This window comes from Dreissena polymorpha, chromosome 12 (assembly GCF_020536995.1).
Source record: "Dreissena polymorpha isolate Duluth1 chromosome 12, UMN_Dpol_1.0, whole genome shotgun sequence".
In the NCBI taxonomy this organism is placed as follows: Eukaryota; Metazoa; Mollusca; class Bivalvia; order Myida; family Dreissenidae; genus Dreissena; species Dreissena polymorpha.
In genome coordinates, this window is record NC_068366.1 from 60178263 (window position 1) to 60202817 (window position 24555).

Here is a 24555-nt window from a genome sequence, read left to right on the forward strand (position 1 = left end):
GTGTATTTTTTTGTAAAATATTTAAGTGATGTAAGAAATTTTAGTTAACGTTGTCACCAAGCTGCATCTTTTAATCTTTTTAAAGTATTAATGTCCAATCTTATAAAAAATAGATTTTATCCATGAAAGTGCATGTTTGCGTGATGCCTATTGTTAAAATGAATTATTGATGATACAATTTAAATGAGTTACAAATCCTAGAATATTAATAACTTTATAGATTAATCATAAACACAAATGTTTAATTACCCGTTTTTAACAGATGTATAGTATCACAGCATACTAACCAGTGTAATATTTCGTGTTTTAAAATAATCTACATGGCGTAAAGGCATATGGTCCGCAAATCTGGGCTGTATAGTCTGCAAACCTGGGCCGTATGGTCCACGATTCTGGGCCGTATGGTTCATGGTCCGTATACCCATCACAGTATATGCTTAAGAATGGGGACTTGAATAGTTTTGTTTTCAGGTCATCAAACCACTTCCTGCAATGTTGCCAATAAATTAAACACAATCCCTTGTCATTCAGATATGTGTCACCTAAACTTAGGCCATTGTCAATGTGAAGTTTACATAATCCTTCAAAATCAGTAAAGGGCTTAGCATTATAAGCGATATTAAAAGCAGTTCTAAAAAGTTTCTACATTTTTTCCATTTGAAATTCATCTAGTTTCATCAAGCCTTTAATCAATGAACTTGGTGCGCCACTTTTTAGCTCACCTGAGCTCAACGTGCTCATGGTGAGCTTTTGGGATCATCTTTTGTCCGTCGTGCGTCGTCCGTCGTTCGTCGTCAACATTTTGGCTTATGAATACTATAGAGGCCACATTTATTGTCCGATCTTCATGAACCGGGGTCAGAACATTTGTCCCAATGATAACTCGACCGAGTTCGAAACTGGATCATGCTGGGTCAAAAACTAGGTCACTAGGTCAAAAATAAGAAAAAACCTTTTGAACACTGTAGAAGTCACATTTGATGCCCAATCTTCATGTAATTTTGTCAAAATGTTTGTCTTAATGATATGTTGGTTAAGTTCATAAATGGTTCCGGTCCGTTGAAAAAAACATGGCCGCCAGGGGGCAGGTTAGTATTCCTTATATGGCTATAGAGAAACCTTGTGAACACTCAACAAGTCACAATTTTTGCCCAATCATCATGAAACTTGGTCAAAACATTGATTTCATTTATATCTCGGACAAATACGAAAATGATCCAGATCGGTGAAAACACATGGCCGCCAGGGGGCGGGGCAGTTTTCTCTATATGTTTATAGTGAAATATCTCGGATATTTTTGTTCCAATCTTCATTATCTGGATACGACGGTTGAATTCGAAAATCATTCGGATCGGTAAACAAACATGGCCGCCAGGGAAGGGGGTCATTTTCCTTATATTTATATAGTAAAAAAAGCTTGTGAACACTCTAGAAGTAAATATTTTTGCCTAATCATCATGGACTTTTGTTAAAACATCGATTTTATAGATATCTAGAACGAGTTCGAAAATGGTCATGATCGGTGGAAAAGCATGGCCGCCAGGGGGTGGACAGTTTCGTCTATATGTATGTGTTGAAAACATGTGAACAGTCTAGAAGACACATGTTTGCCCAATCTTCATGAAATTTGGTCAGAACATTTGTTTTTCGGATACGACGGTTGAGTTCGAAAACGGTTTGGATCGGGAAAAAAAACATGGCCGCCAGGGGGGGGGGGTCTTTTTCTTTATATTTATATAGTAAGCACTCGAGTTAGTTGTTTGCTTCTGAACAACTAAGGTTACTACATGTACTGTGTTTTGCAGAGACGCATTAAGATTTCACTACAATTTAGCAAACCCCAGCCTGGAGCCTCACAGATTGATGAGTCTCTGATCTTTGATGCACAGGAGGTAACAAAACATAGTAAAGTGCTCTTTACTTTTGTTCATTTTCACACTGGTGAATTGATATAACATGGAACATTATATTAACAACAGTTACTATATAGACAAATACTTGTAAATTACTCAGTGGAGATCAGATCCTAAATGCTTTATGGTGTTGTTGTTTTGTTGTGGCTGTAAAATTTCAAAGTGAGCAAGCCACAACATTCAACTTACATTCTAGTGCCCTTGGTTAATAATTATAACTTGAGACTAAATTATTGATGGGTGTTACCATGATCTCCACAACTTTAGAAATAACTTGTCTAATAAATTACTAATATGGCTTTATTTGGCTATAGTAAAACCTTGTTAACACTCCAGAGGCCGCATTTATTGTCAGATCTTCATGAAACTTGGTCAGAAGATGTGTGCCAATATTAAGTTGGATGGGTTTGAAAATTCAACCGGTTGTTTGAAAAACATGGCCGCCAGGGGGCGGGGCATTTTTTCTTATATGGCTATAGTAAAACCTTGTTAACACTCTAGTTAATTAGAAATATAAATGCAAGGTGAGTCTGAAAATAGTTGTTTTGTTTAAAAACAAGGCTCTCAGGGGGATGGTAGTTTTTTGTATGTCTAAAGTTGTGTGGTAAAATTTAGCTTTAGCTGATTATCATTACATAATACTTATTTTATTTTGTCGTTTTTCACAAGAATCTGATAAGCCATAATGTTAAAGAAAGATAACATGTACATACTTTCTAATACTTAACTCCCTTGTTTAACCTGCTGAATCAGGTTCCCTAATCTATTTTTAGTTCATCTCTGGAATTTGTTAGACCCCTTTGCTTCAAAACACTTAAATGGTAAATACTTTAAAATGCATATTTTTTCTCGTAGAATGACATTTTTGGCTAATATGTAATTTCTTGTGTAAATCTGTTCTTATTGTTTTGTCACATTTGTTATCAGTTTGTAGCAAATTAATCTATAATGGGAACTATTACTGATAAGACATATTTGAGAAAACCCTTACAGAGTTCCCCCAGAGCTAAGATATTGATCATTGATTATTGGTGTGTTTTTGATAGCTGAATGCATGTGTAGCTTGCATATTTTAGTAGAAGTATGTTGGTTATATTCAATTTAAATAATAGTGTTGACTTGAGCGTTTTATTATGTATTTAGTCTATGAGTAGAGATTATATTTTGAACTAATCAAAATGTCTGTAAATGGACTGCTCTGAGCGAAAATTGACTGTTCTGCCAGTGCTCTCAGAACTGTATAAAATAAGCTGTTTTGGCTGATACAGTCACTTCTTGATGCTTTCTTGAAAAGGTAACAACTCTAGAAAAAGGTGGAAATTTTGAAATAATTAAACTCTTAATTATTGTAACACCAGCATCAAGACATTTTGGCATTATTTTCCAAATTATTCTCATTATTTAGCTAATTTTTATTTGGCATTTTCTAAATTAGAAAGACCCTTTTGATTGAAATAACTTTTGTAAATTCTTCTTATTTTTTGCATTTGAGTCATTGGAGTTTCCCACTCTCCATTAATTGTGTTCTTTAGATTAAGTTAGACTTATTTTAAAAACTAAATTTTTGAAGCAACTTCTAGACTACCAGTAACTTATATCTATATCAGTTTTTTTGGACAGATTATGAACTTCTTTTTACATTCATTAAGGTATTTGCTGTATTTGTTCATTTTTAACGATGCTTAGATTATTTAGACTTGGCTTGTACCTGTTCTTAATTCTCTGTCATTGTTCTTCATTTTCCTAGTTCTTAGAATAAAAGTTAGTTTTTTCGTTAAAGCTGCTTTGGTTTTCACTTATAGATTAATTCTTTGACTGTATTCAGGCGTATCTGACTGGACGCCTTTAGTTATTTGAATAAAAACCAGTCAGTGGTGTCGCTTGACCGGAAATAAGCGTTCTTTAATTAGGCTCGATAAATATTTCCGTATAACATGAGTGCTAACAAAGTTACATAACTCGTAACCGTCCCGTGACCGGTTCACTTGCGTAAGCGAACGGAACGAGACCGCACTACCACAGTTTTTTATAGTGAAACATTGTGAATACTTTTAGTCACATTTTAGTTCAATCTGAATGACACTTGCTGATCTTCACACATGGTGACAATCTTTATGAGCATAATATTTTTTTTTGCTCATGGTGAACTTTTGTGATCACCTTTTGTCAATTGTCTGTCTTCCGTTGTGCGTCATGAATATTTGCCTTGTTAACACTGAGGCCACATTTATTGTTGGATCTTCATGAAGATTTTTCAAAGTAATATCTTGGACGAGTTAAAAAATGGTTCCAGTCTGTTGAACAACATGGCCGCAAGGGTGCCATTTGTTGTTCATTTTTCATGAAACTTGGTTAGAAAATGTGTTCTATTGATATCTAAGGCTGCAAAGAACAGGTCATTTCTTTTTATCTCAGGTGAGCAACTTTGGGCCTTTCAGGTCCTCTTGTTTCTAAATGTAATACTTGTAATGCATGACAACTACAATATACTGTTTCCACAAAGTTCCACAAAACCCAGGATTATCTGGTAACACATTTTTAGCTCACCTGAGCACACTGTGCTCATGGTGAGCTTTTGTGATCGCCTTTTGTCCGTCGTGCGTCGTCAACATTTGCCTTGTTAACCCTCTAGAGGCCACATTTATTGTCCAATTTGTATGAAATTTGGTCAGAAGATTGGTCTCAATATATATCTTGGAGGAGTTCAAAAATGGTTACGTTTGCTTGAAAAACATGGCTGTTAAGGGGCGGGGCATTTTTCCTTCTATGGCTATATATGGCTATAGTAAAATCTTGTTAACACTCTAGAGGCCACATTTATTGTCCGATCTTCATGAAACCTGGTCAGAAATTCATCCCATTAATATCTTGGACAAGTTCAACAAAATGATGCCGGTTGGTTGAAAAACATGGCCGCCAGGGGGCGGTGCATTTTTCCTTATATTGCTATAGTAAAACCTTGTTAACACTCTAGAGGCCACATTTATTTTCCGATCTTTATTAAACTTGGTCAGATGATTTGTTCCAATGATATCTTGGATGAGTTCAAAACTGGTTGCGTTTGCTTGGAAAACATGGCTGCCATAGGGCGGGGCATTTTTCCTTATATGGCTATATGGCTATAGGGGCAAAATTTATTGTCCGATCTTCATTAAACTTGGTCAGAAGATTCATCATATCAATATCGTAGATGAGTTCAAAAATATTGCCGGTTGAAAAACATGGCCGCAAGGGGGCGAGGCATTTTTCCTTATATGGCTATAGTAAAACCTTGTTAACACTCTAGAGGCCACATTTATTTTCCGATCTTCATGAAACTTTGTCTGAAGATATGTCCCAAAGATTTCTTGGATGAGTTTATAAATGGTTTTGGTTGCTTTAAAAACATGGCCACCAGGGGCGGGGCAATTTTCCTTATATGGCTTTAGTAAAACATTGTTAACACTCTAGAGGCCGCATTAATTGTCCATTCTTCGTCAAATTTGGTCCGAATATTGGTCTCAATGATATCTTGGAGGAGTTCGAAAATGGTTACGTTTGCTTGAAAAACATGGCCACCAAGAGGCGGGGCATTTTTCTTTATAAAGCTCTATATGGCTATAGTAAACTCTTGTAAACACTCTAGAAGCCACATTTATTGTCCGATCTTCATTAAACTTGGTAAAAAGATTTATCCCAATAATATCTTGTACGAGTTCAAAAATGATGCCGGTTGGTTGAAAAAAGTGGCCGCCAGGGGGCGGGGCATTTTTCCTATTATGGCTATAGTAAAACTTTGTTAATACTCTAGAGGCCACATTTATTGTCCGATCTTCATGAAATTTGGTCAGAAGATTTGTCCAAATTATATCTTGGATCAGTTTGAAAATGGTTTCGGTTGTTTAAAAAACATGGCCGCCAGGGGGGCGGGGCATTTTTTTAATATGGCTATATATTGCTTGAGTAAAACGTTATTAACACTCTAGAGGCCACATTCATTGTCCGATCATCATGAAACTTGGTCAGACGATTTGTCCCAATGATATCTTGGTTGAGTTCGAACATGGTTCCGGTTGGTGGAAAAACATGGCTGCCAAGGGGGCGTGGCATTTTTCCTTGTACAGCTATAGTAAAATCTTGTTTACACTATAGAAGCCATAATTATTGTCCGATCATCATGAAACATTGTCAAAAGTTGTGTCCCAATTATATATTGGACAATTTTGAAAATGGTTCCAGTTGCTTGAAAAATATGGCCACCAGGGGGCTGGGCATTTTTCCTTATATGGCTTCATGAATCTTCATGAAACTTTGTCAGAATATTTGTTTAAATGATATCTTGGATGTGTATGAACATGGTTATGGTCTGTAGAAAAACGTGGTTGCCAGGGTGTTCACTAGTCATGAAAGTTGGTAAGAACATTCCGTACTTATGACATCTTGAGCTGCACAGAACAGATAAGTTCATTTGAATCTCAGGTGAGCGACTGTGGGCCTTTCAAGCCCTCTTGTTTAGTGAACACATACACTTTGGGCCTTTCAAGTCATTTTGTTTAGTGAACACTTAAATACATTTACTGTAGTGTTGTAGGTAGTTGGATTTTTTTAAAGTATATATTTTGTTTTTGTTGTTTTCAATGTAATTATGCTAACAGAAACATAGCATTCATTCCAATTGATACCTTACACACATTTAAAACAACAACATGTCCGAGAAAATGTGTATTGTCGCTATTATTGCATAAACAAATCACACATACCAAAATAAATTTAAATAATATTGAAAACAATATGTCTTGTTCATTCGACATCGACAAAATAATTCGAGTATTTCATATGACGTCATGCATTTCAAGGTTGTGTTTTACATATGCCTCACTCGGTCATCATCAGAAATGACGAGGCTTCACCTTCGGAAAGACAGTTTTCGATTTAAAAAATGTTTAAACAGTGGATTAATGCAAAGTTGAAATGCAGCCGCGCAAAGTAAGAAATGAGGAATTATTTTGAAAATTTACTTGTCGTGACGGATAAATATATCGTCAGAATAAGTCATTGTTTTCATAGATGTTTCTTTCGTACAGGTCCATCTGATTTCGTTCCAACAAAATTTTCAAAAAAAATAATACTGCAAACATATTGTCACTGAAGTATTTCCAGCATACAGCATGAACGTTAAAGGTACATAAACACTTACATTTACAGCATAGTCTTTAGACAGTGTTGAGTAAATTACCTTAACTTCATTGACATTGCCAATAAATGAAGCTGTTTTCAAGAGAGTGCAGATGGTATAATTTGAAAAGTGGATTGAAATATTCATTGCCTTTATCTCTGCATGTATGAGGAAACTGGTACTTATTCAGTTCCCCATTTATGCTTGGAAAGTCGTCGAAGGCTGGAGTTATTAACAAAATGCATAATAACTTCATTGAATCAAATGAAAAATGGGAAGTAACTGCGCGTGGACCAGTTTATGGATATGAAAAACACATAACAGGGCTTAAACGGCACGTGAATCGCCTTGTTATTACACGATTTCTCCCGTTCAAGCTCTCATTTTGCCAAGTTTCTGCACCCCGCCAGAGGGCATTATATATAGAGTTTATGCAATAATAAACATGAAATTATTCTCGGTTTGATAAACACGATATAGTATGGTTTTATACATGTTATTTAGAAGAGAGATTATGTTAATGGTTTAGCGCGAATAATGCACTGGTTTTGTGTTTAAGATTTAGCGCGAACGCGCACGAGTTTTGGGGTATATATTATTTGCAAATCTATTGAGTCCCCATTCGAGGGTGTATTTGACAGGCAAAAGTGATGGAACAGGAAAACGAAAGGGTGGTAAAGTAGTTTAGGCGTTGATTGGCGAAATACATGGTTTGTGGAATGAGAAGATTTAAGATGAGACGGCGGATTTTCTGTTAGAAGCGGAATGGGGAGCTGAAACTTTGAACAAAGTGGCTTAAAAGTTCGAAAGGTAGATAGTAGCCGTGTTCTTAGTACTAATAACACTACACAAGACGAGACTTGTTTCCCAGTTCTGGTAGCGTTTTGATCTAACTATACAAAACTCATGGTTTGAAAATGCTAATGCAATGTTTATTACCTTTTACTGCTTACGAGTGTCGCTTCTGTTACCCTTTTCGTGTTAAGCCATTAGTTGCACAGTCCAAATTAGTTTAAATCTACAGAAAAAACACAATGTTTACAGTAATTCATAACTTACAATAAAGTGTTTGTTTTGCAAGCGAAGAATTTAGGACAAACGCATGTGAGCAAATGTTCGTTGATCGGGGCATTACTGTGTTTAACACTTAAACTGTAGCTAAACCGCTCGTTAATCGCAACCTAACCCGATATTTATCGATAGTGTCAATGTAGATTTACATGCAGCAGTACTACTTTGGTATAAACAACTAAGAAGGGTTATGCAGATTTACATTTACAGATTTCATTAAAAAATATGTTTTCATAACTACTTTTTCGGGCTTTGTTTGGTCAATTAAACATCAACGATTATGCCAATAAAATAACACATTTATAATTTATTATTACATTTATGCAAATTGTTATATTTAGAGTCTATATATCACTTCTTGATTTTATGTCATTATAATGAAATGATAATAACATTCACCAAAGAATCCAACATCTGTAATACATTAAACAAAGAAAATTGATACTGATATACATTTAAGTGATATGCTTAAACAAGTAAGACTTATTTGAATTCATAATGAACGAATACCGACACCTATTTTATGTGTGCAACATTCTTTAAATGCGTCATTTAGCGTAGGACGTTGTTTGCAAAAATGTAAATTGTATGTCGTGGTTGTTAACGATGTCAAAATATTGATAACGTTTTAGACCGTATTTAACTTAATGACATGAACATTATATATATTTGCTACTTCAAAACAAACCGCAGATAATTTGATGGTTTATGCATATTACTTCGTTCCAATGAGTTACTTTATGTGTATTTTACAGATTTTATCTATCAAATGTAGAATCTAAGTTGCAAAACGCGGTGTTGCAAAACGTGCTCTTGTATTGCTTAAAACTTTGTTCAACCGCAGATTCGATAATAAATTATGTGAAATTATGGACAATAAGTGTGTTTATGGTTCAATGTATTGCTGTAAAAAGTTAACTGTCATTTTATAAAACTGTATATAACCAAGGTTCGATAATAAATCTTAAATATATTTTTATAAGTTTGTTTCTGTTCGTGGTATTGCTACATTTTTTTACGTATGTCCCCATCAATTAACATGTCGCATATATCGGCTAACCAAAATACATCACGATAAATAAATGAATTTTGCGTTTTAATGTGTACATATCATAACCTGACATAAATGTTTACATATTTATAGGGTTAAAATAGCTCAAAATATCCAACTATCAAAAAAAATCTTCATTTTCAATGTGTCACTATGTCATTAAATTTATTAGTAAACCTATATATTATATTTATAATAATAATCTAATATGATTATAGGTGCTACCTAATTTACGGGCAAAAGCTTTTTAAGTTTTTTTGATAACCATGTATTATTAATAAATATATGGACATGATTGTGTTCAAAATATGATAATTGTTGCAATAATTTAGTAATGCATCCAAAAAAATCAATCTTAAAACGAGTTACATGTTCCAAGCTTGAAGATCTAGCATCTTATATATTTTTTTGTTTTCTAGCCACAGGAATTCAAAGTATATATTTGTACGACAAAGTACAATTTGTACTTCGACATACATGTTTGTACTTCTACGTACACATTTTCTGAACAGCCAATCAAAACACTAGTCTCTTGAGCCGCTTTTCCTTCAGATTTATTCATAATAAATGTTTAAAACTTTAGTTGAGGACAAAATGAATAAAAATATCAGAATGGCAAAATAACGTCACATAGAAGTTTCAAGTATTTAATGCATTGAAATAGATTATATACAAATTTGAAGAAGATTCAATTGTTACCTTTTTACAATTTAAATTGTTCAGCATATTGTGTGTCTGAAATGATCATGCGGGGCGGAGTATCACGACCGTCCAGCGCATTACTGTGTTGGAAATTCCCAACGGTAACCAGTTACCAAGCATTAATGGGATAAATAATGTATTATAAACTCCCCGTTGGTGGTATTTTGTGATAACCATAACTTGCATAAGTCAGAGGTTAATTCCGCCACGCCAGGTCAATAAATACGCACAATATCTATGAGTTAGCGGTCGATAGTCGCATAATTTGGTATAAATTATAATAATAATAATGTTTCATAAATACGCACAATATCTATGAGTAAGCGGTCGATTGTGGCATAATTCGGTATAAATAATAATAATAATGTTCAATGTCAAAAATCTCTAAAAGCAACAGACGTAAGGTGTCTTCTGATTGGCTAACACTCAAGGGTCGGTGAAAATTGTACGTCGAAGTACATTTCTCGATCTACTTAGTAGGTCTTGCAGACTTTCGACGTCATGGTACGTCATATAGACACTAAGTACTGGTCCTACTCAGGAAACAGTTTGTTTCATCAAATGTCTCAATTCAACTTGACAGCTTGCTAAAGCAGTTGCATTTAGCATACAGTACACTGATTTAACATAATCAAAATCATGTGATGTGTCAAATCAATTTTGATTGACAAATTTGACAGGATTTTTGTTTAATCCAATAAGTTTTAGACTGTCAAATAACACACACTACGTATTGAAAGCCATACCTGGAGCTTTCGTCTGTATATCACTGACTTCATCAGAAGAATGATTTCTACTGTTGGGAAACGTTAACACCACTAATTGTCTTCTTATTTATTATCAATGTATAATTATGTGTAACAGCATAACAACATACTTGATTCGCAATTAAAATATTTAATAAATACAGGTATCTTGCAGGTTTTTAATTTTCTTTCGCAAACTATTGTTGAATAGTTTAAATTTTGTCGCCACTAAAAAACTAGCCATTTTGTAGCAATTCTAAAATCACAGTCTAAACTGCATACACTTAGCTCTATAGTTACAATATGAATGCAAATATTAGAATGCATCATGTTATATCATCCATTTTTTTTTATTTAAACATTCAAATAACACATAACACAGTACATATATAAAAAGGTATGTGGTATTGTGTGGAGATACAAAACACTTCACATCATTTCTTTGCACATAAAATAATAGTTACAAAATAAGTAAAACTAAAACACAATCATCAACCTACATTTCAAGAATATTTACGTATATGAAATTACTAAGTGGTGTTATTGTATTACCTTTTACAAAATTAACATTGCTGGTTTTGTACTAGCCATAAAACATTTATCATGGATTAACAAGTAACAACCAATTTATTAATTACACAATAGAACGGAAATCATATTAATTACATTATGCATTTACTAAACAAGCTATTTGCTACTGTTTAGAATTACACTATCTTACTAAAAATGATCACAGGTACTTAGTGCTTTTACATACTTGTGGTAAGTTTTGTATTACTAGTTTGACAATTATCGGCAGACACTTGTCGATATACAGACAAAATTTGCATGGGAACTTCCATTTTTTTTCAGCATAATTGCCTTCAAATTGTTAATTTAACAACCCTTTGACATTGTTTGCACATCTGATCTTATTATACAATAGCTGATTTTTGTTTATAGATAGACATATATAGACTTTTCAAAGTTCTATAAAAGTTCACACATGTTCCATCCAAGTAAACAAGCAGAACCAATAAAGATCACCACAGATAATAACTGTGTGTATAGCTTGGAAATTTGATAGATCAGGAATCCCTCCTTTGTTGATTTCTGTAAACCAAAACTGTCAGTTTTGCTGGATAGAATGGCTTGTATGATGCTCAGCTCTTGCCTTCGGCTTCGCAGAACAGCTTCTAAAAACGAAAACCAACAAATATCTTAAAAATTGATCAATAATGCAGACAATTTATAAATGTCTTGTTTTTTGTTGATTTCGAATCTGGAAGATTTTTTACGTAAGATTGTAGTACGAAAATCCAACGGTATCGGATTTTGTGGTTTTAGGCCTAAACTAATTATAGTGATATGTAACCTTTCGGGATATCGGTAAAGTGCGAGCAGACGAGGTGTAAATGCGTTAAAAATTAAAGCTAAAAGACTAAACAGTTAGATCGGAATATCTTTAAATTTTGTGAATAAATGTGTTTCTGGTGGATAACAACGACAACTTACCAGAATATTGCTCATAATCACACGTAAAACGTCTTTCTGAGACATTGTGTACACACCGGTCTTACTCACAATAACGAAGTGACGTCACCATCTATGCATAGAATGCTTTCTGAGAGCGAATGAAAATGCGTCACATATTCTGACAAATAAACAGTAGGGTGTCGTTATTGAAATACCGCGAGAATACTGGAAGAATAGAGATGCCAACTATAATGTTTAAAACAAATACTTTTTTAACAAGCGTTTGTGATTTGTCAGGATAATAATAACAATAAGATATCGAAAAGATCAAAGCAAATAAATTCGACAGAAATCTAAGATTCGGCAATATATTTAAGACGGGTTATGTTCACTTAAATTGTGTTTGGTAAAGACTGTAACTATATGTAGTGAACCAGTCTTCGGCTTATACTCACTGAAGAAGAGCATTCAGGGGAGATAATTGAGTAATGACTTAATTCTGGAACGGTTACGAAGAAAAACAAATAATGCGAGAATATTTAGTGCGATTCGCTACACAATTATGATGTCATTGATATAACTTTTCCTGAGGTATGTATTTACATGTGATTTAGCATATGTCAAAGTGTTTTTGATTTGTTCAAGGCCATAAATAGCATCGCGAAAATATATGTCGCGTGGCAAATTTTTTTGAGACGTATCCATATGTGGTATTCTTATGTAATTTTATGTCTAAATTCCCATATGTATGAACGGTCAACGCCCGCTTCGCGGGATTTTGCCCGTATAAATGATAGAAACAAATTATGAATAGATAATGTTGACCTCTGCTGGATTTTAATGGGGACCATTGGGGGCACATTTATATGCAACTTGGTCATTCTGGCTTAAAAACCCGTATTAAAGAATTTGTCCATTTAAAAGTTTATTTAAACATTGTCACATGGATGTCTTAACTATGAAGTGACACAGATGTGGCATGTTTATGTTAATATATATGCCGTTTCCACTATTTTGTAACTCAAACTGCGTTATTTTGATTTATTGATTACGGCGTTGCCACGCATTAGTGATCTCGTTCCAATGCATTATTAAATTCATATATAGTTATAACTACAACGATTTAATAAGTCATTACTACAAGTTAGTTATCTCGTTCACACATGTAAATTAGTCGATACCGCGAGTCGATTATATTTTGGTCATTTCATTTAATACTTTCATTCATTATAATCAAACTGAAATTCCTACAATAATAAGTAATAATATTTATTACTTAAAACGATTTTAGAATAAATACCGTCAAGTAGATACTTATTTTTAATTCTTTTTTTTTTTTCAATTTTGATATTTTTATTAATTTTGTGCCCAATTAAAAAAGAGATTTTAAACATTTATTATGAATAAATCTGAAGGAAAAGCGGCTCAAGAGACGCGTGCTTTGATTGGCTGTACGGAAAATTTGTTTGTCGAAGTAAAAATATGTACGTCGAAGTACAAATTGTACTTCGCCGTACAAATATATACTTTGAAGAGTATTTCATAGTTGTACGGCGAAGTACAATTTGTGTAATTCGATGTACATATTGTACGTCGAAGTACATTTCTCTTTTTACCTAGTAGGTCTTGTTGACTTTCGACACAAATGGTACGCCATAGTTGTGTTCTCAAATGGTGTAACGTTTTTGTCTGATTTAATTATTAGTTTAGACCGTGCACATATTTTGTTCTATATTGTGTCGGTTTTTAGTGATCCTTTCATGCTGACTTTAGTGTTATGTTAATGCCCGATTTTAGTTATTAGTTCAGGTCTTTATATGTTTTGAATATATGACTGATATCAGCTCAGGCTATTTTATAATATATTGTGAATGTTATGCCCGATTTAAGTTAAAAGTTCAGGCTGATATATATGTTATTTATATGCCTGATTTTAATTATCAGTTCAGACAACTTTGTATGTTATTCCAGTGTGCTTTGTCGTTCAAATTCACTTCCGGTTTGGAGACCTATTCCCAATGGAAATGTTTTATTGTTCCCTAATGGAACTTAAAAATTACCGATTGAAGGTTTCCAGTTTAGTTTAATTACTCTCAATATTTTATTCATCTCAAATCCAGGTCTATATGTTGAACCTTATTAAATATAATATTTCAATCGCTTTTATCCTCAATGTTTAAATATTTGTTAGCAAAACACTCATTTCCTATTGCAAAGGCAGCCGGCCCCATTCCCGAAATGGGTAAAATAAAATACTGACGACTGTATTAAATATTATGCCTGCTTTAAGTTATCAGTTAAGGCTGATATTGATGTTATGTTAAAATAAAACACTTATCAGATTTATTTTGTTATAAGTGTCTGTTTTGTAAATAATTTACTTGGTTGCCTTTTTTCAGTATAGGAGTATTCTGTTAATATATTGCAGTTAAGATTATTTTGTTGTACAACTTCTGTTTTCTCGGTACAATTTATATGTTTAAAATGGAGACCTTGTCTCTAAGGTAATCTATATTAATGATTTTGTAAATCGTACGTTGAGGGCGACACTCTTTATTGTTTTACTATTAATATATTAGTACAACAGATAAACGCTTTACTGTCAAAACGCTTGTTTCAAAGGAAAATATCATTAAATAAAAAAATATTACAGAATACTCTGATGTAATATAGTTTACCGATATTACTTTCTGCTCATATACAAATAGAAGACGAGAATGCGAAATGAATCTCGTGATCTCGCAACTTTGACCAATTCTTAGATGAAATGGAGACGTCGCAATATAAAGCAGTCACTTAATATTTTCCGCCGTCCTGCAACTAATTCTCGATAGCTTGCAATAATCTAGCTAGCTAACATATTTCTATAGTGCCCATGTCTTTTCATTATAGCAACGGCCATTCTTTACGTCGAAAAATTCGAAATCAAGATGAGATTTTGCGAGATTGTGAGAATACAATGAGAGGTTTTACAAATACGATGCGAGACCGCAAAATTAATCTCACATCGTGTTTTTGCATTTTCAAACTGTGGATATTTAAATTGTTTGGACGAGAAAGAGATAATGATGTAAGGGCTCGAGATTAAGATGTGAAATCGCGATATTTGTTTAGACATCTCGCATTGAGCTCTAAAATTATCGCTTCATGATTTCGCTTCAATCCGCGAACATGCGATTGAGAATCTGCAACGCAAATGGCACTCACGGAACACCATAGTCAACTCATTTTCAGAAAATCAGTATACATCTTTAAAGCCTCTTTCACATTGTAAACAAAACATTTTTTTCTTCAGTATGTGTACGTCATACATTTATATATTTCAATATTGAATAGCTTAAATTGTATTTAAAGGACATGCACGTAAATGCAGATATTGTTACTTTTAAGTTGATAATGTACAGGGGATTTGTTTATTGGTTTTATAAGATATAGCGATTAACGCAAGGGGGACAACGTTAAAGAAGTATCCAAGATTTAGTTCAACACATAGTGTGACTGGATTACTTTGTTTTTCAGATGACAGTAATTTAAAATACTTGCCTTTATCTCAATTAAAATGAGTGTGTTTGATTATAAACAATGTTTAAAAATGATCAACATATTACCATAATTGTGTTGCGTCACAGAGAAAGTAAAACTTATTCACTGATGGCGTGATGTTTTACCGTGGAACAGGCGTTGAATGAGCATGTTTTATTGATATATCAGTACACTCGATTGGTGTATAGCGGATTTTAGTGAGTAACGGATAGGTTAAACGTTTTTTTACAAAATACTTTTATTTATATTAAGATTGATAGTTTTCTATGAATTGAATACAAAAAGCCTATCATTGTTAATTCGATTCATGTTTTTGTTGACGTGTGTCAATGTTTACAACTGATTCTTTTTTCGAAAGCAAAACAAGGTCACGTTAGGTACGCACCGTTTTTGTGACGACAGGAAAAGTGCAGACGAATGGTTTCTTGAATTTTGCAGATTTTGTTTGGTAAACATAATGTTCATTGATGTAATATTGTAGTATAATGTGTCCTTTACAAAAGTAAGAATGCTCAGAAACCGAATTGATGCGTACCATATAAAATAAGCATGAAAGCTTCAACTCGGGATTTAGTGAATAACGGACATGTGGTGAAGCATATTCAGGAATGTGGGGATTGTCTCAAAATAAATATAAACTCATTGAAGTTGTCCAATACACTTGTGGTTAGCGTGTGGCTATGATATTAATTAGTGAAAACATCATTTTTAATGAAAAATAATCAAATTATAACGAAAAATCGATTTCTCTGAAAACATATTTTTCACTATCAAATCTATATATATAACAAGGTATTCAACTCAAAATGACCCGAATATAGGGTGCATCGCTTTGAACAGCCATTACTTCATTAATTGTGCAGCGATTTCCATGAACTTGGTCTAATTAAACGCAGAAATGAATTTCCTTTCTGGCAATGTACATATATTGCAATTATTTTTTACAAATGCTGTGTCAAATTTCAAGAAATAACACGATACACATGTAATCCGATAAAGACAAGGGGTATTCCACTACGACCCGATTCCCCACGATTGGTCCCGATTTCCAATATTTTGAGGTCGGGGACATTCGTAGCTCAATCGGCGAAGGTCCTAACTCATTCGTAGCTAGTTGTGGGCCGGTCGTAAGTGATTCCTGCAACTCGTGAGCTCCCGAAATATCGTGGCCAGATTTTAAACGTGTTTAAACTTTGGCCAGGATCTCCAAGACTGAATTTAATCGCAGTTGACTCGTAACAGCGGCGTAGTGCGTTCTTTGGCGTCGTAATGGAATCGTAGGTAATTCGTGACTCAATCGGGAAATCGGTGATCACGTGATCTGTCTACGAATCAGCTACGACTTTGTCAAGACTCTCACGAGTTCACCCAGAGTGGGTTACGAGCCCGCAAAGATTCTCGCGATTTAGTTACGAAACAGTTACGATTAAATATAAATGTAAATAGAAAGTTTGTAAAAAGTCGACCGGTATATAATATATGTACATTCCGTTGAGGCGTTCCTCAGAAAGAAGGCTTATTTTTGGAAATGATGAAATCGAAAAGAAAGTTGAATAATGGAAACTGAAAGTAGTGTTTTTTAATAATGTTTTTTTACATTTTTCGAAAATACAGATTGTCAATCGATCGTTTTGTAAAAGCTAGAAACAAGCTTATTTGCGTATTTTAAATCGAAAGTTGAATGTTGAATAACGTAAACGAAAAGTAGATAGTTTGTTTCACTTTTTGATTTCCTTATTTATATATCATTTATTTTCCTTTATTTATATGAAGTAATGTCAACGCAGGTGTTATTGTATATCGGTGAGGTCCTAGCTTAGTCGTGACCGATCTGCATCGTTCATAGTACAGTCGCAGTAGAATCTTACACATCGTAGTGAAGTCCCAACCCTATTCGCAAGACTTAAACCGAACCCCACGATTCGGCGTAACTCAATCGTACCAGTGTCGTATTTTACAAATGCGATGCGAGACCGCAAAATTAATCTCACATCGTGTTTTTGCATTTTCAAACTGTGGATATTTAAATTGTTTGGACGAGAAAGAGATAATGATGTAAGGGCTCGAGATTAAGATGTGAAATCGCGATATTTGTTTAGACATCTCGCATTGAGCTCTAAAATTATCGCTTCATGATTTCGCTTCAATCCGCGAACATGCGATTGAGAATCTGCAACGCAAATGGCACTCACGGAACACCATAGTCAACTCATTTTCAGAAAATCAGTATACATCTTTAAAGCCTCTTTCACATTGTAAACAAAACATTTTTTTCTTCAGTATGTGTACGTCATACATTTATATATTTCAATATTGAATAGCTTAAATTGTATTTAAAGGACATGCACGTAAATGCAGATATTGTTACTTTTAAGTTGATAATGTACAGGGGATTTGTTTATTGGTTTTATAAGATATAGCGATTAACGCAAGGGGGACAACGTTAAAGAAGTATCCAAGATTTAGTTCAACACATAGTGTGACTGGATTACTTTGTTTTTCAGATGACAGTAATTTAAAATACTTGCCTTTATCTCAATTTAAATGAGTGTGTTTGATTATAAACAATGTTTAAAAATGATCAACATATTACCATAATTGTGTTGCGTCACAGAGAAAGTAAAACTTATTCACTGATGGCGTGATGTTTTACCGTGGAACAGGCGTTGAATGAGCATGTTTTATTGATATATCAGTACAGTCGATTGGTGTATAGCGGATTTTAGTGAGTAATGGATAGGTTAAACGTTTTTTGCAAAATACTTTTATTTATATTAAGATTGATAGTTTTCTATGAATTGAATACAAAAAGCCTATCATTGTTAATTCGATTCATGTTTTTGTTGACGTGTGTCAATGTTTACAACTGATTCTTTTTTCGAAAGCAAAACAAGGTCACGTTAGGTAAGCACCGTTTTTGTGACGACAGGAAAAGTGCAGACGAATGGTTTCTTGAATTTTGCAGATTTTGTTTGGTAAACATAATGTTCATTGATGTAATATTGTAGTATAATGTGTCCTTTACAAAAGTAAGAATGCTCAGAAACCGAATTGATGCGTACCATATAAAATAAGCATGAAAGCTTCAACTCGGGATTTAGTGAATAACGGACATGTGGTGAAGCATATTCAGGAATGTGGGGATTGTCTCAAAATAAATATAAACTCATTGAAGTTGTCCAATACACTTGTGGTTAGCGTGTGGCTTTGATATTAATTAGTGAAAACATCATTTTTAATGAAAAATAATCAAATTATAACGAAAAATCGATTTCTCTGAAAACATATTTTTCACTATCAAATCTATATATATAACAAGGTATTCAACTCAAAATGACCCGAATATAGGGTGCATCGCTTTGAACAGCCATTACTTCATTAATTGTGCAGCGATTTCCATGAACTTGGTCTAATTAAACGCAGAAATGAATTTCCTTTCTGGCAATGTACATATATTGCAATTATTTTTTACAAATGCTGTGTCAAATTTCAAGAAATAACACGATACACATGTAATCCGATAAAGACAAGGGGTATTCCACTATGACCCGATTCCCCACGATTGGTCCCGATTTCCAATATTTTGAGGTCGGGGACATTCGTAGCTCAATCGGCGAAGGTCCTAACTCATTCGTAGCTAGTTGTGGGCCGGTCGTAAGTGATTCCTGCAACTCGTGAGCTCCCGAAATATCGTGGCCAGATTTTAAACGTGTTTAAACTTTGGCCAGGATCTCCAAGACTGAATTTAATCGCAGTTGACTCGTAACAGCGGCGTAGTGCGTTCTTTGGCGTCGTAATGGAATCGTAGGTAATTCGTGACTCAATCGGGAAATCGGTGATCACGTGATCTGTCTACGAATCAGCTACGACTTTGTCAAGACTCTCACGAGTTCACCCAGAGTGAGTTACGAGCCCGCAAAGATTCTCGCGATTTAGTTACGAAACAGTTACGATTAAATATAAATGTAAATAGAAAGTTTGTAAAAAGTCGACCGGTATATAATATATGTACATTCCGTTGAGGCGTTCCTCAGAAAGAAGGCTTATTTTTGGAAATGATGAAATCGAAAAGAAAGTTGAATAATGGAAACTGAAAGTAGTGTTTTTTAATAGTGTTTTTTTACATTTTTCGAAAATACAGATTGTCAATCGATCGTTTTGTAAAAGCTAGAAACAAGCTTATTTGCGTATTTTAAATCGAAAGTTGAATGTTAAATAACGTAAACGAAAAGTAGATAGTTTGTTTCACTTTTTGATTTCCTTATTTATATCATTTATTTTCCTTTATTTATATGAAGTAATGTCAATACAGGTGTTATTGTATATCGGTGAGGTCCTAGCTTAGTCGTGACCGATCTGCATCGTTCATAGTACAGTCGCAGTAGAATCTTACACATCGTAGTGAAGTCCCAACCCTATTCGCAAGACTTAAACCGAACCCCACGATTCGGCGTAACTCAATCGTACCAGTGTCGTATTTTACAAATGCGATGCGAGACCGCAAAATTAATCTCACATCGTGTTTTTGCATTTTCAAACTGTGGATATTTAAATTGTTTGGACGAGAAAGAGATAATGATGTAAGGGCTCGAGATTAAGATGTGAAATCGCGATATTTGTTTAGACATCTCGCATTGAGCTCTAAAATTATCGCTTCATGATTTCGCTTCAATCCGCGAACATGCGATTGAGAATCTGCAACGCAAATGGCACTCACGGAACACCATAGTCAACTCATTTTCAGAAAATCAGTATACATCTTTAAAGCCTCTTTCACATTGTAAACAAAACATTTTTTTCTTCAGTATGTGTACGTCATACATTTATATATTTCAATATTGAATAGCTTAAATTGTATTTAAAGGACATGCACGTAAATGCAGATATTGTTACTTTTAAGTTGATAATGTACAGGGGATATGTTTATTGGTTTTATAAGATATAGCGATTAACGCAAGGGGGACAACGTTAAAGAAGTATCCAAGATTTAGTTCAACACATAGTGTGACTGGATTACTTTGTTTTTCAGATGACAGTAATTTAAAATACTTGCCTTTATCTCAATTAAAATGAGTGTGTTTGATTATAAACAATGTTTAAAAATGATCAACATATTACCATAATTGTGTTGCGTCACAGAGAAAGTAAAACTTATTCACTGATGGCGTGATGTTTTACCGTGGAACAGGCGTTGAATGAGCATGTTTTATTGATATATCAGTACAGTCGATTGGTGTATAGCGGATTTTAGTGAGTAACGGATAGGTTAAACGTTTTTTTGCAAAATACTTTTATTTATATTAAGATTGATAGTTTTCTATGAATTGAATACAAAAAGCCTATCATTGTTAATTCGATTCATGTTTTTGTTGACGTGTGTCAATGTTTACAACTGATTCTTTTTTCGAAAGCAAAACAAGGTCACGTTAGGTACGCACCGTTTTTGTGACGACAGGAAAAGTTCAGACGAATGGTTTCTTGAATTTTGCAGATTTTGTTTGGTAAACATAATGTTCATTGATGTAATATTGTAGTATAATGTGTCCTTTACAAAAGTAAGAATGCTCAGAAACCGAATTGATGCGTACCATATAAAATAAGCATGAAAGCTTCAACTCGGGATTTAGTGAATAACGGACATGTGGTGAAGCATATTCAGGAATGTGGGGATTGTCTCAAAATAAATATAAACTCATTGAAGTTGTCCAATACACTTGTGGTTAGCGTGTGGCTTTGATATTAATTAGTGAAAACATCATTTTTAATGAAAAATAATCAAATTATAACGAAAAATCGATTTCTCTGAAAACATATTTTTCACTATCAAATCTATATATATAACAAGGTATTCAACTCAAAATGACCCGAATATAGGGTGCATCGCTTTGAACAGCCATTACTTCATTAATTGTGCAGCGATTTCCATGAACTTGGTCTAATTAAACGCAGAAATGAATTTCCTTTCTGGCAATGTACATATATTGCAATTATTTTTTACAAATGCTGTGTCAAATTTCAAGAAATAACACGATACACATGTAATCCGATAAAGACAAGGGGTATTCCACTACGACCCGATTCCCCACGATTGGTCCCGATTTCCAATATTTTGAGGTCGGGGACATTCGTAGCTCAATCGGCGAAGGTCCTAACTCATTCGTAGCTAGTTGTGGGCCGGTCGTAAGTGATTCCTGCAACTCGTGAGCTCCCGAAATATCGTGGCCAGATTTTAAACGTGTTTAAACTTTGGCCAGGATCTCCAAGACTGAATTTAATCGCAGTTGACTCGTAACAGCGGCGTAGTGCGTTCTTTGGCGTCGTAATGGAATCGTAGGTAATTCGTGACTCAATCGGGAAATCGGTGATCACGTGATCTGTCTACGAATCAGCTACGACTTTGTCAAGACTCTCACGAGTTCACCCAGAGTGAGTTACGAGCCCGCAAAGATTCTCGCGATTTAGTTACGAAACAGTTACGATTAAATATAAATGTAAATAGAAAGTTTGTAAAAAGTCGACCGGTATATAATATATGTACATTCCGTTGAGGCGTTCCTCAGAAAGAAGGCTTATTTTTGGAAATGATGAAATCGAAAAGAAAGTTGAATAATGGAAACTGAAAGTAGTGTTTTTTAATAGTGTTTTTTTACATTTTTCGAAAATACAGATTGTCAATCGATCGTTTTGTAAAAGCTAGAAACAAGCTTATTTGCGTATTTTAAATCGAAAGTTGAATGTTGAATAACGTAAACGAAAAGTAGATAGTTTGTTTCACTTTTTGATTTCCTTATTTATATCATTTATTTTCCTTTATTTATATGAAGTAATGTCAACGCAGGTGTTATTGTATATCGGTGAGGTCCTAGCTTAGTCGTGACCGATCTGCATCGTTCATAGTACAGTCGCAGTAGAATCTTACACATCGTAGTGAAGTCCCAACCCTATTCGCAAGACTTAAACCGAACCCCACGATTCGGCGTAACTCAATCGTACCAGTGTCGTATTTTACAAATACGATGCGAGACCGCAAAATTAATCTCACATCGTGTTTTTGCATTTTCAAACTGTGGATATTTAAATTGTTTGGACGAGAAAGAGATAATGATGTAAGGGCTCGAGATTAAGATGTGAAATCGCGATATTTGTTTAGACATCTCGCATTGAGCTCTAAAATTATCGCTTCATGATTTCGCTTCAATCCGCGAACATGCGATTGAGAATCTGCAACGCAAATGGCACTCACGGAACACCATAGTCAACTCATTTTCAGAAAATCAGTATACATCTTTAAAGCCTCTTTCAAATTGTAAACAAAACATTTTTTTCTTCAGTATGTGTACGTCATACATTTATATATTTCAATATTGAATAGCTTAAATTGTATTTAAAGGACATGCACGTAAATGCAGATATTGTTACTTTTAAGTTGATAATGTACAGGGGATTTGTTTATTGGTTTTATAAGATATAGCGATTAACGCAAGGGGGACAACGTTAAAGAAGTATCCAAGATTTAGTTCAACACATAGTGTGACTGGATTACTTTGTTTTTCAGATGACAGTAATTTAAAATACTTGCCTTTATCTCAATTAAAATGAGTGTGTTTGATTATAAACAATGTTTAAAAATGATCAACATATTACCATAATTGTGTTGCGTCACAGAGAAAGTAAAACTTATTCACTGATGGCGTGATGTTTTACCGTGGAACAGGCGTTGAATGAGCATGTTTTATTGATATATCAGTACAGTCGATTGGTGTATAGCGGATTTTAGTGAGTAACGGATAGGTTAAACGTTTTATGCAAAATACTTTTATTTATATTAAGATTGATAGTTTTCTATGAATTGAATACAAAAAGCCTATCATTGTTAATTCGATTCATGTTTTTGTTGACGTGTGTCAATGTTTACAACTGATTCTTTTTTCGAAAGCAAAACAAGGTCACGTTAGGTACGCACCGTTTTTGTGACGACAGGAAAAGTGCAGACGAATGGTTTCTTGAATTTTGCAGATTTTGTTTGGTAAACATAATGTTCATTGATGTAATATTGTAGTATAATGTGTCCTTTACAAAAGTAAGAATGCTCAGAAACCGAATTGATGCGTACCATATAAAATAAGCATGAAAGCTTCAACTCGGGATTTAGTGAATAACGGACATGTGGTGAAGCATATTCAGGAATGTGGGGATTGTCTCAAAATAAATATAAACTCATTGAAGTTGTCCAATACACTTGTGGTTAGCGTGTGGCTTTGATATTAATTAGTGAAAACATCATTTTTAATGAAAAATAATCAAATTATAACGAAAAATCGATTTCTCTGAAAACATATTTTTCACTATCAAATCTATATATATAACAAGGTATTCAACTCAAAATGACCCGAATATAGGGTGCATCGCTTTGAACAGCCATTACTTCATTAATTGTGCAGCGATTTCCATGAACTTGGTCTAATTAAACGCAGAAATGAATTTCCTTTCTGGCAATGTACATATATTGCAATTATTTTTTACAAATGCTGTGTCAAATTTCAAGAAATAACACGATACACATGTAATCCGATAAAGACAAGGGGTATTCCACTACGACCCGATTCCCCACGATTGGTCCCGATTTCCAATATTTTGAGGTCGGGGACATTCGTAGCTCAATCGGCGAAGGTCCTAACTCATTCGTAGCTAGTTGTGGGCCGGTCGTAAGTGATTCCTGCAACTCGTGAGCTCCCGAAATATCGTGGCCAGATTTTAAACGTGTTTAAACTTTGGCCAGGATCTCCAAGACTGAATTTAATCGCAGTTGACTCGTAACAGCGGCGTAGTGCGTTCTTTGGCGTCGTAATGGAATCGTAGGTAATTCGTGACTCAATCGGGAAATCGGTGATCACGTGATCTGTCTACGAATCAGCTACG

At 34.2% G+C, this 24555-nt stretch overlaps 1 protein-coding gene and 1 long non-coding RNA gene across 12 annotated transcripts in view; one reads left to right on the forward strand and one right to left on the reverse strand.

Annotated features, from left to right (window-relative positions):
* The window catches only part of LOC127853319 (MORC family CW-type zinc finger protein 3-like), a 382815-nt gene that overhangs the window by 261691 nt on the left and 96569 nt on the right, over positions 1–24555 (forward strand). Inside the window, exon 1 of one of the 11 annotated variants that reach the window (XM_052387746.1) lies at positions 15389–15618. The exons of 3 other annotated variants lie outside the window; for them this stretch is intronic. In XM_052387746.1, coding sequence (XP_052243706.1) covers positions 15613–15618 — 6 coding nt within the window. In that variant the 5' untranslated portion in view covers positions 15389–15612. 7 more of the 11 variants (XM_052387757.1, XM_052387745.1, XM_052387755.1 and 4 more) reach the window with 7 other exon arrangements.
* Positions 10712–12839, reverse strand: LOC127853327 (uncharacterized). Its single transcript, XR_008036569.1, has 2 exons — positions 12133–12839; positions 10712–11813 (listed from the first exon to the last, which is right to left on the reverse strand). It is a non-coding gene; the product is annotated as an uncharacterized LOC127853327 (long non-coding RNA).